Source organism: Haliotis rufescens, unplaced genomic scaffold, assembly GCF_023055435.1.
Source record: "Haliotis rufescens isolate VD_foot unplaced genomic scaffold, xgHalRufe1.0.p SCAF_20, whole genome shotgun sequence".
In the NCBI taxonomy this organism is placed as follows: Eukaryota; Metazoa; Mollusca; class Gastropoda; order Lepetellida; family Haliotidae; genus Haliotis; species Haliotis rufescens.
In genome coordinates, this window is record NW_025963891.1 from 2,855,489 (window position 1) to 2,873,514 (window position 18,026).

Here is an 18,026-nt window from a genome sequence, read left to right on the forward strand (position 1 = left end):
TAGAAAGTAGCAAAGTAACATTTATTTCACCAATTAACACAGAGAGTACACTGTGTCGGTTGTACCATTAAGCTGCCGGTATTTCGAGAACTTATGCCTGGCAAAAAGCGTATTTTACCCCAATGAACACTTGGTTGGTTCTCGGAATGCCGACAGCTTAACGATATTGTACATTAAATAAAAGCAACAAAACCCTTTCCACAGCCACAAGAAATCTCTGCAGATTCGAGTATACGATTCCGACTATAATTATCACATAATAATGTTGGAGTACACCAATAACGTAATTATTTTGAGCTATTGAAAATGGCTATCCCTAAGTTTCATCTTTTCATTCTGTTCGTAACCAGGGTCTCTGTTACTACCCTCTCGCTCCTTCATCATCAGACTTTCTCCTCGTTCTTCACCTCTCTTGGCGTCCTCTTCTCTCTTCATCACATTAAACACATCCCATCTGGTTGACAGCCACCCTCGCCGGAACACAAGCCTTGTGAACGCTGACACAGATATGATGGCCACAAAGTTGACTATCATCGTTAGGGTCTTGAAAGGGAACAATTGGCCATAAGCTTCTGTGTAAAAGGGGAATTGAATAAGAGCTGGTATTCCTAGCAGGGTGTCCCCAGCTGCCACTCTCAGAAAGAGGCTGAGAGCGTAGCCGGTGAGCGCGCCGTAGGTGTTGGTGAACCCGATCCAGAGAATGCAGGTGAGTTGGGGGAAGAGGATGACGTACATGAGGTCTGTACACATGTAGTACAGTCCATAAACTGACTTCACCAGGATGGCAATGATGCACGACAACGTACCAGTCACCACTATGCCAACTCTCAAGACCCACATCACTTCTCGGTCACTGGCCTAAAAATGATACCCATATCAGCTATTAGAAAGCAATAATAAATATAGTGATATTTGTAAAAATGCATTCTCAGGAATCTTCAGTAACCTGATTCAGCAATAACAAACTCATCCGTTTCTTGTTATATCATTAATTTCTGACAATACGTGACCATGATATTTCAATTTGGTAGAGACGCATTTTCGAACCCACCTGTGGACGTAGGACATCTTTGTAGATATTCTTTGCAAACAGTGTTCCACTTGAAAGGACAGAAGAGTCGGCAGATGACATGACAGCAGCAGCCACCACACCAAGTCCCAACACGGCCACCGGAAGTGGACACAGGTAGTTAAGCACCATGGGAAGGATAAAACTGTGGTATTCAGTAGGTATTGGGATATCGCCTGTGTAGGATGTGGCATTCCAGTCTGAAAACAATATGAACGCAGTTGAGGTCGGTGTTCGGGGACGAAAAGTACTTGAAACAGTTGATGAAACTAAAAAGTGGTCCACATTATTGTCATGTTTATTCAATTTGATATTAATGACTCATACGTTGGTACTTTTTGGCCCAGTGCAGAGATGACACTTGGACGGAATTTTCAAAATATCATTGTTATCCTGACCTGCTGCTGCCCCGACTACTCCGATAGCTGCTGGGGGTATGGCGAGAAGAAAGCTACAAAACGCTGCGACAATGGAACTTGTCGGGGCAATACTGGGCGTCTTGCAAGCCAACACTCTTTGGTAAAAGACCTGCATAAATCAAAGTCCACATTTACTGGATAAAGAGATACAATATACTGATCTCGATAGACCTTTGGTATGCCCAATATAATGATTATTACCATATCATATAATATAGCGTCTTATCACATTGTAAAGGTTATATTTACAGATGGCATTGGCTGCTACCACAGTACAATGAACTTGTGGGCGATTCATAAACACATGCTTATGACATATTCGGAATCGTTCAATCGACTATTGTTTCAGCAAAGATTTCTTGTAAATATTGTAAGGGTTCTGTCGTTTTTATTGTACTTGAGATGCATACCTGCCATGACATTCCTCCAAAGACAAGCTGACAACAGAGGTCTGCATATAAACCAATCATGTTTGTGGGCAGTTCACCCAGCCACGTGTCCTTGATTCGCGAGAGGTCAACAGATGGGTGGAAGAAGGCAAACGGACATGCCACGATCTACAAAATATCAATTTAAAGTACATCATGTACTGAACACAGCTGTATCGTGCTACATCGAAATTACTTTATACATTGTACACACATGGGAAATGAAAGAAATGAGGTAGAGGTGGGTGTATTTCAATTACAACTTATTGATAACGAATATTAACTGTCAATTTCTGATTAAAATTGTTTTGAAACCCACCACAATGCTACTCTCACAAACAGAACGATAAACCCCTGTTGCCTGTAAGCAAACATAGCGAATCTCACCCGAGTGTTTATTGATATCAGATATATCATCACGGATCTTGCTTTCTTAAGGGTCTTGAGTGTTAAGAGTAACTAACCTGTTTGACTGTGACGTTTTGGCAAACACTGCGGTGCTTTTTCATTGTTTCGATATCTCCGAAGAGATAGTGCTGTTCACTGAGTAGTCCTACATTTCCCTATGGGACATCTCTTTGAACCCCCACAAACCCAAGGTGTCTCACCAATGATGATACATAAGAAATGTTGCTCAACAATATCAGTTTCATGTTGGTCAGCAACCATTTGTGTCTATTGCATTGTGATCTTCTTACCAGTCCCACGCAAAGACAAATGAGCTGGATGACATCAGTGTAGGCCACAGAGTACAGTCCTCCAATGAAGGTGTAGAACACGGCCACACAAGTGGACACGATGATGGACAAGACGGGGTCCAGATCCAGGATAAGGGACATGGTGGACCCTGTGATGTAACACATAGGTTAAGTTCAGTTAGACATGGTTTCATCGTTGTATGGATGGGTCAATGCAAGAAAGTTATCACATAAACTCGTTGTATTTATTTAAACACATACGAATTCTTTTTGTTGAGCATTGATAGTATTCATATCTCAGATATCAACACCCTAGTGATCGAGAGTTTAACCAAAGCTGAACAACAATGTTCAAAATACCCTTACAAAATGACACAAATAATATGGCGCATCGACAAATGCTGTTGAAAACCTGCGGTAAACACCAAAACCACCCATTAATCTGGTATGATTATACACTCTTGTAATTGTCACAGTTTTACCCAGGGCTGACAAGATGGCGGCTGTCCAGAAGACATCTCCCATTAGGTGTGGGAAGAAGAGCAGACTTCCGGCACGATCTCCCAACTTTGCCTGGATGGGGTCGAACATGGTGATATATCCTCCTCTCCTCATTTTAGGCGCGTAGAAAACTCCAGCTGAGGATTTATTTGTACACAGTTGAGTTTTGTGAAACAGTTTAAATAACCAATCTTGAACAACGTACATGTTGCAACCTCATCAACTGTGCATGAAACAAAAGCTATTCATTTTTTTCTAAAACAGCCTAATGATTGTACTGCCCGTAAAATATATTTGTAACATTCGCATCTATATACGTCATAATGTGTGGTTGTAAACAAGATATGTCTGAGCCAGACATTACACTGGATCAACGATGTTAAGGTAGTGATGTTAAGTGATGCACAATTACATCCTATTCGGTGTCCAGGGGAGGTGGCATATGAACCGACAACACAAAATCCGGTGGTCAGGCTCGAGTCGTAACTGATTTACCTCAAATGGTGTATATAATATCAATCACCGGTTTGTCAAACAGGGAGGTCATTTATTACAAAGCGCCACGACAAAACTATAATAATGCTGACTGTTAAACAACATTCATTAGTTCATCAAATTACATAGCCGTACATTATCACTGTGTATTGTAAATTAAAATCCCCTTACCAATGACGATGGAAAAGCAGTACAAAATGGGAGCATTGGTCCAGATGAGGCCACTGAATGCCATGGCTTCCGCTGTACCATTGATGTAGCCTCCCCCGATATTGGTGGCTGTAGAAGTGTGAACATTCATCACCATTGATTCTTTTATATTAGAGATAAATATCCGTTATAATCATATAGCACATGTTTACCAAACAGTTTTATGCAGACATGCGAACAACTTCGTTTCTAACATCAGTCTGAGAAACGTCAGGTTGAGTGTCATTATGTTTGAATAGCTTCATTCTGAGTCTTGACATCAACACAAAACAAGTGATTTATGTACTGAAATAAGGAGCCGAACTATTTCTTTTTTCACAACATTCAAACTGCACAGCGAACAATTGGCCGTTCTTGTAAAACCTGAGGCAATAAAGTGTGTCCCAGTACTTTCGTGAAAAAAGTTATTATTTCCCAAACAATCACACCTCCACTCCCACAATATCACATTAGTGGTTGCTCAGACATATTTATGTCTGAGCTTTCTGCGAGCTAGTGCTTACATTGAACCTTTCTGAACAATTACAATTGTCACGATGGAAATAGTATTTTCATGTTATTTTACATGGTAATACCAGTATCAGTCATGACAATAGTAGTACCTATACTATCAGTCATGAAACAGTAGAACCTACATGTGGCTGTCAAAGTAATAATAGGTCACACACGTTTCAGTCGTGTAAAATGTTTTAGCATAACTTTTAAGGTAATAGTAGTTCGGAAATGTTCTCGCTGACTTGGTTGATGAATGTTATCGCATCCTAGTTGCGTTGATTGATGCTCATGATGCCAATAACTGGATTGCCTGGTCCAGACACCAGATCACCGACATATAGCTGGAATATTGCAGAGTGTGGTGTTAAACAACAAACAAACATAACAACCTAAACAATCCTATATGAAAAGGAATGAGTGCAGGTTGTCGTTAGGAAGATCAACATCAATCAGAAGCTATTGTCCTCATGACAGTAGTACGTAATGTAACTCTCAGGGTAACAGTCGTACTTGGGACCATCGGACCCGTGAAGATCCTGGGATGAATAGGCCTTCAGCAACCCAGGCTTGCTATAAAAGTCGACTTTGCTAGTCGTAAGAGGCGACTAACGGGATCGGATGGTCAGGCTCGCTGACTTGGTTGATGCGTGTCATCGTATCCAAAGTGCTTGGATCAATGTTCATGATGTCGACCACTGGATTGTCTGGTTCAGACTCGATTATTAACAGACCGCCGTCATATAGCTGGAATATTGCTGAGTGCGGCGTTAAACAATAAACAAACAAAAATCGATCGACATGGAAACAGTTCTATCTACATGCAGGAAGATAGTAATTAGCTTTTGTACTTACCAGTAATTGTAAAAAAAGACAGCCATAGTCCGATGCTTCTATTGGCCACGAACGAGTTTTCAGCACTGCTGTTTCTGCTTTTCCTGGCGGCGATGATTCCGATGACGAGGATGAGGATGTAGAACACGATGACGGAGATGAGTCCGGGAATGTTCACGGCCATGATGACGTACACGATGTCTTGGTGGAGTTTCCTTCTGAGCTTGGATCTTCTTTAGTCAACGTTGCAGTACCTTCAACAAGCTATGCCTAGTTCCTAACTTTGAATACGGAGTTTTCTGTTACCTGTTTACTTTGAGATAACTTTGCAAGTTCCTCGCTCCTCACACCGACTGCAGCGAATATGCGTTTAGTTCATCAACACGTCTTAACGATTTGTACCCTAACACAAATGAAATGTTGATTTCCTATTGAATGGTCCTTGTTGGTTATGCTGGATTACTTATACATTTAAAGACTCGTGCTAAGGCGCTCGGATCCAAATTAAAATAAGAGGTATCTAATCTACAGTTAGACTAAGTCAAATGAGAGAAAACAGGCGGTTTATCTTCTTATTCATGGAATCGGTTACCTCAGTAAAACCAGAATCCGGAGAACGCATCCGAGACTGTTGTTGTTCTTGTACTTCTACCTAAGCCTTATATTCATGTTGTTCTTGTACTTCTACCAAAGTATTATATTCATGTTGTTCTTACCTGACTACTATTGTTGTTCTTGTACTTCTACCTAAGTATACATTCATACTATACAGACTATCCAACAACTGATAGCATTATCCACCGTATGAAGTCAATTGACAGATTGTCTATATATAAATAAAAACGGCAAAACCCTTTAGTAGTATAGGCAATGGGAGTTCTAGCTCACTTCCACTGGAGTCAGATTTATACCCCAATACTTATACTACGGAGGTAATTTTCTATGCAAAAACCGCGATGCGATTCAACGATCGTCATGAGACTAAGCTAAATTCTAATTAAAAGGGTTCTAGCTCACCACCACCTGTAGCCATTCCAACGATCATCATGACTCTATACTAAATTATATTGAAAATATTCTCTATTATTTTTACTCATATGCAAACCATTATTTTGAACATTTATTTATTTTGAATATATGTTATCGCTATTCCCGCCAGTCCAGATACTCCGGCCGCTATTCCCATGCCAAGTACGACAGGAGCCGCGATTATAGTTGATAATAAACCAACACAAGCTATGCCAAGTCCCATGCTAGCCGTTATAAGTGCAGTGTCAACTCCGTGGAGAGCATTCACAGCTCTGCAATACTTTTTGGCAACAATGCAGTTTACCGGGCGCAGCCCATTCTCTACCATCCACTCAATTACCGTGCCACAGTGCTACCACACTCGCTATACCGTTACCGTGCCTCACGCTCCGGTGACTCTAAGTTCATGATCCAACACCCGTTTTCGGTCTCAGGGAAACTTACACGTCTTTATGATCCGACGCCCGTTTTCGGTCTTAGGGGAACTTACACGTCTTTACGATCCACTACCCCTTTTTGGTCCTTAGGGTTCGCTTGCTTTGGGCAAGGGTTAGCCATACTTTCTTACCTTTCCAAGCGTTAATCCGCTTCATCCGATTGGTCGGTCATGTTGACATAAACAATGGCGGGTGTGGTTTCAAGAAAAGATTAATGGAAGAGCGGACAGTGACGTCACACGCATGCGCAATTCATTGTTTACTGAATTACGCATGCTTGTTAATGGGGTGCTAATGACCCGTTAAACGAGCACTGATTACATGTGATAGCGCGCGTGGTCCAGTGGTAGAGCGTCGGCTTATTAACGCTTTATTTAGCCAAGCCGGTGAGCCAGCGAAGCGCTTTCGAGCCCCCACAGCGCTAATTGGATCTGAAAAAGTGCGCCCGGTAAAGTGCACTACTCCCAACAATTATACTACTGCCGACATCCTGGATACAAGACTCAGTAAACAACCAATGGGCGTCTGTTTCAGAGGCTGTGCTAGCAACGACTGGCCTCACTCTAGATTCTGAGGTCATCCACAGATATATTAAGGATGCCGCCATGAATGCCGTTGGAGATATATAGAATACTAAACGAGCTCCCGTGTAATACCAATTTTATAAAACGAGTGAATAATACCAGAACTATTCACGAGTTGCATTAAATTGGTACTACACGGGGGCGAGTTTAGTATTTTATTCATTACTTGCCGTATAAAACTTTGTTTTTAGAATTTCAATGTCGTGTGTGAAAATAGGCAGACATCTACGCGAGCCACAGCATAATCCAATTGAGTTTAACAAAACAATACTTCAAACACGTCAAAAGTTGACACGTATTAATTTAATACCATGCAACGGCTCACCTTAAGAATTCAGGGTTCCTTTCCAGAAAGTTATCGTAGCGCTTAGGTTATCAACTCCCATATACCTAGACGTACATGTGTCGTGGCGCTACGATCACCTAGTGGAACGGAGTCCTGCACCACAAAATTTACAATCACGTCACAATACCCAATGACGTAATTTGTGAAATTTTGTTACAACATCCGCCGGCGAAACAATGCCATGTGACGTCAGTCTACAACAGGGTTGCTGGGTCATAGAGTGTGCATAAGCTCCTTTCAGTGATCTATCATCTCTCAATGCGCAATGTCGTTGAATAAACAAAGGGATGTTGAGAGTTTTCAATATGTGTTACCTGTTCCCGCAGTACATTAACACGCGCTTTGGTATTACACAATGTGTAATACAGCTGTATGTTTATCAAAAGGGTGATCTCTTCACGGGCAAGTAATAAATCCTGATACTGTTCCCAATGGATGTTTCTTCCACTCGACACATGTCATATGGAAGACAGTCTAAAGGCTTGAGATGACCAACCAGGGCCATGGACACAGCGGTCCGTCGTGCTGCGTCTCGTCCACTACCTGTGCAACTGGATCAGGACACACTACCTGTGCAACTGGTTCAGGACACATGGGTCCGACGTGCTGCGTCTCGTCCACTACCGGTACAAATGGTTCAGGACACTGTAATATTCTTACGCTTTAAGAATGATTTGTAGCACTTGAATTAGCCCTAGGCTGTTGCTGCCTCCTGTATTTATTGTCATACATACACGGGTGGTACATCCGGTAAGACAGGGGGTCCCGACGGCTAGGTCGCCAAGGGAGATTACTCTAATACGTTAACATCATGACAGCCGTTGATGGCATAATGCAGTACGATAACAGTACATCCCTTTTTTTATAAAAAAAGAGTTGGACATAGTGACGGTCTGTGAACTACAGAGCACAGAAAACGACTATAAAGAGTAGACACATGATATTAACACGTCCCATTTGAATTCTGGAAACCCAAAAGTCCAGAAACTCTACGCTCTTTGCCCAGTCTCGGTTAAAGGTATTTACAAAATTAAACATGCCGTTTTCATGGGAACATACCAAGGAAGAAAAAATGAAAAAAAAATTGTTTAAAAACTCAATATTTAGACTATGTCGCCCATGGGCCTGCCCATGGGCGAAGTGTGGCCCATGGGCCTGCCCATGGGCGAAGTCTGGCCCATGGGTAGGCCCATGGGCAGGCCCATGGGCGAGAATATGTTCCTTTACTTAAAACTCATGTTTTTGTTTCGCAAATACATTTAATGTATTCATTCAAGTATCATGACACAAAATTTAACTCATTTTAACTTAATTCAACGATTTTATAGCGATATTGAAATATTTCGCCCATGGGCGAGAAAAAGGTTTGGCCCATGGGCGAGTATATGTTCCTTTACTCAAAACTCATGTTTTTGTTTCGCAAATACATTAAATGTATTTATTCAAGTATCATGACACAAAATTTAACTAATTTTTACTTAATTCAACTATTTTACGGCGTTATTAAAATATTTCGCCCATGTTTTCGTCAGTCCCTTTCAAGCATCAACTAACTGTTTGCAAAGTATATTGTATCATGTGAAATATGCTTTATATTATATCATTACATTACTATTTAAAAAGGGCATTTGGTTGGATGTTTCCTTTAGTTCTACAAATTTCACCTGTTTTACATATTGTAGCGATCTTTAATGAACCCGGCCTTGCCTCTCAAAACGTTTTGACAGTTTATCATACGAATTCATGTGCGTGTACTCCAATTCATTGGAGTTATTTTCCACAACATTAAATTTTAGTTAGTTTCTATTTCATTTCCCATTTAATGTCCCGTTGATACATCACACTGGGCAATTACGTGACACCAGGTATGCAATATACAGGTACGCGTGCGCGTATTTTAATGAAAAAAACTATTCGTCTTTTATTGCATAACGTTTGGCTGAATATCTTACATTCTAACGAAATCTCGAAATAATTATTTAATTACATGCTGTTTCGAACTGACCAGTGGGAATTATGTTTCAATGCGATTGAGGAAAACGTGAGTGAATATTGTGACACTAAAGCAACTTTTAACTGCATTGTCACTTTTGGTATGAAAATGGTAACAGTTCAGAAAAAACAACAGCCTTCTTATGACAATTCTCATTAGTACGTTGTATCTAATTACAGTGTCGGCCTTATTTACAGGTGATTCTACAATACCTGCTCTCGGTCAATTACGATCTACCACACCACGCGTGAATAAACAGTTATGCAGGTGTTGCTGTGGGCAAATACCTAGCCTGAAAATGTTTATTTTTTTTAGGATACATGTTTTACAAATGTTCGTTGATATGTGGATATATTAAGCACAAAGACAAAAAAATGTTTATGAAAGATGAATTAGTGCCTTGATATATTCATCGAGATGTGTATCATCGTTTAATGGGGTCATTCTTTAAACGTATGTTTGGAGGAGATATCAAAGGAGCCGCCCAATATACACAGTGTCGTCCGGTGAACTATCACCCCACCCTGTCCATTAGAGTTATGTAATCGGTACACAAATATATTTGATGCGGTGTCAGTGCGGAAGGAGTTTGAATTACGTCCGCCAGTTGTCACAGAAATCCTCAAAGTATAGAAACAATAAACAAGGTCAATCCGTACTAATTACCTAGTGACGCACGTAACAACGACTGTCAATAGGGAAAATGGTGAAAACAAATTGAAATAGATTTTAATAAAACATTATTGTACTACATAACTCGCAAAAGTGGTGCCTAAAATTGTTGGACCGTGTTATGTGTGTTGTAAACCGACGAATAGCAAGTAATTGTCATGCTGTACGCATGGTTCCATATACAAATTCAGTTATACAACCGGTATGAAACTGAGAACTGAGATACCAAGTATAACCTGCATTCACACACGGAAGCAATATACTTGTGTGTATGCCCTCTCCTCTAAAAAATGTATCACTAAAGTTTTTGCATTGTAATAAATATAGTAATGATAAAACTTGGTAATTTGGTAGGTCTCCGACAGATATGATTTTCAGTTTTTTTACACCTTTGATTGATACGGATTACGTACCTGTAGTCTAGTCACTGTCTCTAATGTATCTGCTTGTTAGAAATTTCAAATGTCTTGTTATAGCACTGTTCCTAAAATACGGCAGTTTCTTTTATCGGGTATAAATAGTTGATTCGTCTTGTCACGCAGTCATTTTTTACTTGATCGAATGATTTCCACAAAAAATTACGGCAGAGAGTTTTGTATTTTATTATATTTTTAGAAGATTTTAGAAGATGCTTACATCACTGTATCTCAGAACGTAAAACTGATAACATTCAAACATGTAATTAGTACACAGTTAATTGTTACATATAATTTCCTGCATATTCCTTTTTGAACAAAAAGCCTACATGTATACTGATATCGGTGTCCACTGTTAAAAGGGTATTAGTGCAGTCAGCCATTGTAAATGGAGAGACAATAATAAGGTGATTAATTATAGTCTGTTGCAGAATATGCGGTATAAGTGTAGTCATTGATACATATACACATATACAGATGAAATACACGATATGATGCAGTGCAAGAACAAATTAAGATACGGTTTCTATTAAAAATAATTATACGATTTTGGATTTAATTAGCATGTTTAAATTTTCAGGCCAACACGGCTTAGATACAGCATCGGCATACTCAACTGGAGTTGTTTTCTGCCGGTCGTAAGTTCATTGTTTGACTGAGCACACTCGTGTCGGGGTTGCGATATTTTCTTCTCTTTGTTGGCAGCCTGCCACCGGTCTGAATTTTGAGAAAGGTCTCAGCATGGGACTGTTAATTACTTCTTAATGATGTCTACAAGCTTACAAACTTGTAGATGTTGGGTGCGGTTAGGACCAAACTTTTTCAGCTCAGAGTGTTAGTGGTCCTGGAACCCATAGTGTCAAACAGGTTCTGCACAAAACGTCCATCAGATTCTACTGTTCAGCAACATTGTCACTGAATTTCAGAACTCTGGCATGATATAATAATCAAGGATTTCGAAGGTGAACGAGGGGAAAGGCAGACGCACGTGGATTTACCCTCAGGTTATTATTGTCTGGAGTTCACATTTTGGGGCATTTCATATACTAATTGAACAGAGTTCACCTGCACATGTCCACTTTAGTGATACAGACTGTAACCAAAACTGCAATGAGCCGTAGCTCTTAATCCCTTATAACAACGGTAACAACAACCAGGGTGAGGACACAGTAAGGTTAAACCGTGTCCAACAGACAATCTGAGGTGGCTATCTCCCATCAAGTCAGCTCTGTTTTTAAGCGCATAGTTATGTTTTTACATATTGAAATAAAAGGAATTTAAAAAAATATATTTAACAAACCTACACATTACCAAATACAAAACTTTATAACCCTCTCTAGACTTCGTTCCAATTAACCTGGATCATTCAACTCGCTCGCGAAGGTCGTATGCGACTTTAAAGTGAATACGTCTACAGTGTACAAGTAACTTTTAACTGTATCATATATACTCATGATAAGCAATTATTTTCGTTCCTAATTCGAATGAGCACATTCTGAGGCTAAATCTGCAAAAGGACAGATAAAATATTTCTTTGTACAATGCAAACGATACAAACGTAGCGGCTGATAATAGAGACAATGATTTAATAATCTGCAATATATCAAGTGTTCTCGTTCAATCTATTGTACATATTGAAGTGATTGTAAAGTTTCAAGGAGTACTAAAATGTTGTGGTATTATGAATGTATTTAGAATATGAATAGCGAAAAACAGTCACCATATCGGATGTACATGTATAACTTGTCTTCCAACACCACGCTTGTGCCGAGGCCCATGGTCATAAAACTAATCGGTCCCATAAAAGGAGCAAATAGTTTCGCAGATACTTCTTGCTATGGTTCACTCACAATTGTCAGACGACCTAATCATCAGTCAGACCAGTCAAGTGTGACCAGCGTACCTGCCTGGTTTTGGCTCCTAATTACTGAACTGCCCAATACTTTCATACTGTGGGCAAAGTAAGCGGCCTCGTTGAGTGATACAGACTAACCAGATTATGATTGTGTTTGTAAGTTGCGTTTAATCTGTGTCGGGTTGCAGTTGTTTTATTAGTCAAGACTAGGGGTAGTTTTTTCAATGAAACCTTTTAGCCGTTGAGTTTGTTTTGCATTCATTTCATTAAATACATTGTTAGGTAGAATAATAACACGTTATATGGATAAAACATCTCCCTAATCTGAGTATAATCTCACATGTACTCTAAGTACCGTACTATATTACTTTGCGGAGACACTGAGTATAATTTTTTACTTGGCATTGTATGCTGTCTGAATGACTTTACACAAATCCCTGCATTCAATAGACCCGTGAAGATCTTCAACAAACCATTCTTGGCGTAAAAGGGCGACAGCGCTTGTCGTAAGAAGCGACTACCGGGATCGGGTGGTCAGGCTCGCTGACTTGGTTGATGCATGTCATCGTATCCCAATTGCGTGGATCGATGCACATGATGTCAATCACTGGATTGTCTGGTCCAGACTCGATTATTTACAGACCGCCGTCATACAGCTGAAATATTGCTAAGTGTGGCGTTATACAACTAACAAACAAACAAAACACAAAAAGAGAAAGTGTATGAGTACTAAAACTTGCAATAGATATGCGTACCCTACGTACACACATGAGTCCCATTCGACAGTCTACAACACACGAATAACTGTCAAACATGTTTGGGTACCCCTTCTGTTCAGGCAAGTTATTTAGTTCGATAATTTTGTATTAAAATCCTTTTCAATTTGTTTTCATCCTTTTTCCCTATTCCATGCATGTTTATGTTGCTACATCTTATTGCTCATGTTTCCAAGTATTGTAAAACACTTTAATGTTTCTCCTTCTTAATCTAACGTTATAACATTTCCGGTCATTGCCATCATCTAATACACAAGAGATGATACCAAGACATATTTTATTTGGGTTTTATGGTCTATGCGGTCTTACAATTGATTTTATTAGTCTTTAAATCTTATGTCTAGTAAATATTTTCACAAACAGGGCTGTTAACTGATATAAGGAATGTAACATCCAGTTGAGGACTGAATACGACGTACGTTAGTCTGGTAACGACATTTCTACAATTAATATTTTGAATAAGCCGTTAATACGCCAGTTGTGACAGGGATGATTGTATGGTAGATGTAGCAGAGATATTGACAGCCGTTGTTACGCGAGTCACTAGGTTAATAGTACGGCATTGGCCTTGTTGATTGGTACTATACTTTCTGTGGCCACTGGCGGACGTAATTCAAACTCCTTCCACACTGACATCGCACCAAATATATTTGTGTACCGATTACATAACTCTTACTGACAGGGTAGGGTGGTAGTTCACGCGAAACGGACGACACTGTGAATATTGAGCGGCTCCTTTGATATCGCCTCACAACATTCTTTTAATGAATGACCAATTAAACGATGATACACATCAGGATCGCGGAGAAAATACAAGCTTCGTTCGCGTTGAATATATATATCAAGGCACAAATTCATCTTTCATAAACTTTTTGTGTCTTGGTGCTTAATATATCCACATATCAACGAAAATATGTAATACATGTATCCACAAAAATATACATGTACAGGTTAGGTATTTGCCCACAGCAACACCTGCATAACTGTTTATTCACGCGTGGTGTGGCAGATTGTAATTGACCGACAACAAGTATTGTAGAATCACCTGTAAATAAGGCCGACACTGTAATTAGACACAACGTACTAATGAGAATATGAGAATAATCATAAGAAGGCTGTTACGTTTTTCTTAACTATTACCATTTTCATACCAAAAGTGACAATGCAGTTAAAAGTTGCTTTAGTGTCACAATATTCACTCACGTTTTCCTCAATCGCATTGAAACATAATTCCTACTGGTCAGTTCGACACTGCTTGTAATTAAATAATTATTTCCAGATTTCGTTAGAATGTAAGATATTCAGCCAAACGTTATGCAATAAAAGACGAATAGTTTCTTTCCATTAAAATACGCGCACGCGTACCTGTCACGTAATTGCACAGTGGGATGTATCGACGGGTCATAAAATGGGAAATGAAATAGAAACTAACTAAAATTTAATGTTGTACACGCACATGAATTCGTATGATAAACTGCCAAAACGTTTTGAGAAATAAGGCCGGGTTCAATAAAGATGTTGGGTGCGGTTAGGACCAAACTTTTTCAGCTCAGAGTGTTAGTGGTCCTGGAACCCATAGTGTCAAACAGGTTCTGCACAATACGTCAATCAGATTCTACTGTTCAACAGCATTGTCACTGAATTTCAGAACTCTGGCATGATATAATAATCAAGGATTTCGAAGGCAAAACCTTTTCTCGCCCATGGGCGAAATATTTCAATAAATCTGTAAAATAGCTGAATTGAGTAAAATTGAGTTACATTATGTGCCATGAAAATAGTAAGAACACCTGCATGTATTTGCGAAACAAAAACATAAGTTTTAAGTAAAGGAAAATATTCTCGCCCATGGGCAAAACCCTTTTCTCGCCCATGGGCGAAATATTTCAATATCGCTATAAAATCGTTGAATTAAGTTAAAATGAGTTAAATTTTGTGTCATGATACTTAAATAAATACATTTAATGTATTCGCGAAACAAAAACATGAGTTTTAAGTAAAGGAACATATTCTCGCCCATGGGCCTGCCCATGGGCCTACCCATGGGCCAAACCTTTTTCTCGCCCATGGGCGAAATATTTCAATATCGCTATAAATCGTTGAATTAAGTTAAAATGAGTTAAATTTTGTGTCATGATACTTCAATAAATACATTTAATGTATTTGCGAAACAAAATCATGAGTTTTAAGTAAAGGAACATATTCTCGCCCATGGGCCTGCCCATGGGCCTACCCATGGGCCAAACCTTTTTCTCGCCCATGGGCGAAATATTTCAATATCGCTATAAAATCGTTGAATTAAGTTAAAATGAGTTAAATTTTGTGTCATGATACTTCAATAAATACTTTTAATGTATTTGCGAAACAAATCATGAGTTTTAAGTACAGGAACATATTCTCGCCCATGGGCCAAACCTTTTTCTCGCCCATGGGCGAAATATTTCAATATCGCTATAAAATCGTTGAATTAAGTTAAAATGAGTTAATTATTGAGTCATGATACTTGAATGAATACATTAAATGTATTTGCGAAACAAAAACATGAGTTTTAAGTAAAGGAACATATTCTCGCCCATGGGCCTGCCCATGGGCCTACCCATGGGCCAGACTTCGCCCATGGGCAGGCCCATGGGCAGGCCCATGGGCGACATAGTCTAAATATTGAGTTTTTAAACAATTTTTTTTTCATTTTTTCTTCCTTGGTATGTTCCCATGAAAACGGCATTTTTAATTTTGTAAATACCTTTAACCGAGACTGGGCAAAGAGCGTAGAGTTTCTGGACTTTTGGGTTTCCAGAATTAAAATGGGACGTGTTTATTGATCATATTCAATTACTTCAATGATGCCAAACACTGCGAACTTGAATTACAACTAATAACTCAAAAGTTGTCATTTCCTGTATTGTAACAAATATTGTGAAGTGGCCTATCAGAATGACACTGACACAAACTTACTGTGTTCGACTGTTGTATAGGCTTATAATTATCATGGGCTAAAACTGGTAAAAACTACACTGAGGCAATAACCTTGGGTTTGACAACCCGACCCGAACGAGTGATATATTGATTATTGGCATTGTCAATACCTTTCTGGGGACTGTGTGTTCGTGATGAGATCGGTGATTTTACAGGGTCATCAGAGGGTTTGACCTCAGGTGTATCACGAGTACAGGTAACGACTCTGTCAGTCTGTGGAACACGTGGTAACTCACTACTTGTGACATCAATGTTCATTTCAGGTATATCATGCTTTTCACGAGCCTTTAGTAGGTGACGTCGGTTGCGACGATATTCTGCTCCATCGCCGGTGCGAACGATGTAAGACCTGGAATTGTGCTGCTTTGTGACAACTGCAGGTGTCCACAAGTTATTGTGTTGTCGTTTTAAGTATCGTAGTAGTGCTTTTGTTTCCTCTGACTTTCTTGTAGTACCTTCTGGTACTGAGAATGATCAACAGATCTAGGCAGTAGTTGATGTTGGGTACAAGGTAAGGTGGACCGTAATCGTCAACCCATGAGTAGCTGTGAGGGTAATAGATTTGCCTCCATTTGGGGCACTCTAGAATACCAATGTGTGGATCTCTGCCATCTGTATTTGCCTTTGAAAAAATGCGTTTGATGGTTTGGACAGTTTTCTCGGCAAGGCCATTTGACTGTGTGAAATGAGGGTTTGATGTCTCATGCACAAAGTCCCTTTTCTGCAAACTGAGCAAAGTCTTGTGAGGAGTACTGGGGGCCATAGTCGGATATCACCTTATCCGGTATCCCGTGTCTTGCAAATACATGTTTGAGAGCATTGATAACAGTGGTGCTTTTGGTGCTGGGTAATTTGCAAACTTCAGAGTACCTGCTATAATAGTCGACGACGACCACAAAATCGGGGTTGTCCCATAAGAAGAGGTCTGTGGCCAAGGTCTGCCAAGGACGACTGGGAATGTCATGTGATATGAGGGGTCCCTTGGGGTTAGAGTTTCTTCTCTCTAGGCACACAGAACAGTTGAGTACAAGACTTGTGATATCATTTGACATCTTGTGCCAAAACAAAATGTCACGAGCTTTTCAACTCCAATGTGTCCAGTGTGAATTTTGTCAAGCATGCTTGTCCTCAGGGACTTGGGTATGACAATTTTCTGACCCTTGAATATGATACCATCCATGAAGGCAAGTTGGTCCCTGAAGTGCCAGAATTCAAGTATCGTCCCTGGACATAGCTTCCTATGTTCAGGCCAACCACCTATGATAGTTTGTTCGATTAAGGAGAACTGAGGGTCAGATTCTGTGGCTCGTCTAATATCCTCCATGCTCTTGTCACTGACAGGAACATTTGATACTATCATATGGACATGTGCGTCCATACCTTCTGAAAGGTGCGGGTACGTATCAGGCACTTACTTGCGTGAAATTGTATCAGCTACTACAATTTCCTTCCCAGGTCTGTGTTCAACTGTAAGGTCATACTTTTGTAGCTGCAACATCATACGCTGTAACCGAGCTGGGGCGACAGCAAGAGGCTTCTTCGTGAGAGTGATGGTTCAGTACACATGGGTCCGACGTGCTGCGTGTCGTCCACTACCTGTGCAACTGGTTCAGGACACATGGGTCCGATGTGTTGCGTGTCGTCCACTACCTGTGCAACTGGTTCAGGACACAGTCATGGGTCCGACGTGCTGCGTGTCGTCCACTACCTGTGCAACTGGTTCAGGACACATGGGTCCGATGTGCTGCGTGTCGTCCACTACCTGTGCAACTAGTTCAGGACACATGGGTCCGATG

The 18,026-nt window shown here is 40.1% G+C and overlaps 1 protein-coding gene across 1 annotated transcript in view; it reads right to left on the reverse strand.

The window, feature by feature from the left end:
- LOC124142711 (high-affinity choline transporter 1-like) overlaps positions 1-18,026 on the reverse strand; it is a 19,512-nt gene continuing 1,486 nt past the window's right edge. Inside the window, exons 2-9 of the mRNA XM_048400752.1 lie at positions 5,168-5,400; positions 3,782-3,889; positions 3,097-3,252; positions 2,615-2,763; positions 1,899-2,045; positions 1,468-1,597; positions 1,052-1,269; positions 1-858 (exon numbers count right to left, since the gene is read on the reverse strand). Coding sequence (XP_048256709.1) covers positions 298-858; positions 1,052-1,269; positions 1,468-1,597; positions 1,899-2,045; positions 2,615-2,763; positions 3,097-3,252; positions 3,782-3,889; positions 5,168-5,330 — 1,632 coding nt within the window. The 5' untranslated portion in view covers positions 5,331-5,400 and the 3' untranslated portion in view covers positions 1-297. The remainder of the gene's footprint in view (positions 859-1,051; positions 1,270-1,467; positions 1,598-1,898; positions 2,046-2,614; positions 2,764-3,096; positions 3,253-3,781; positions 3,890-5,167; positions 5,401-18,026) is intronic.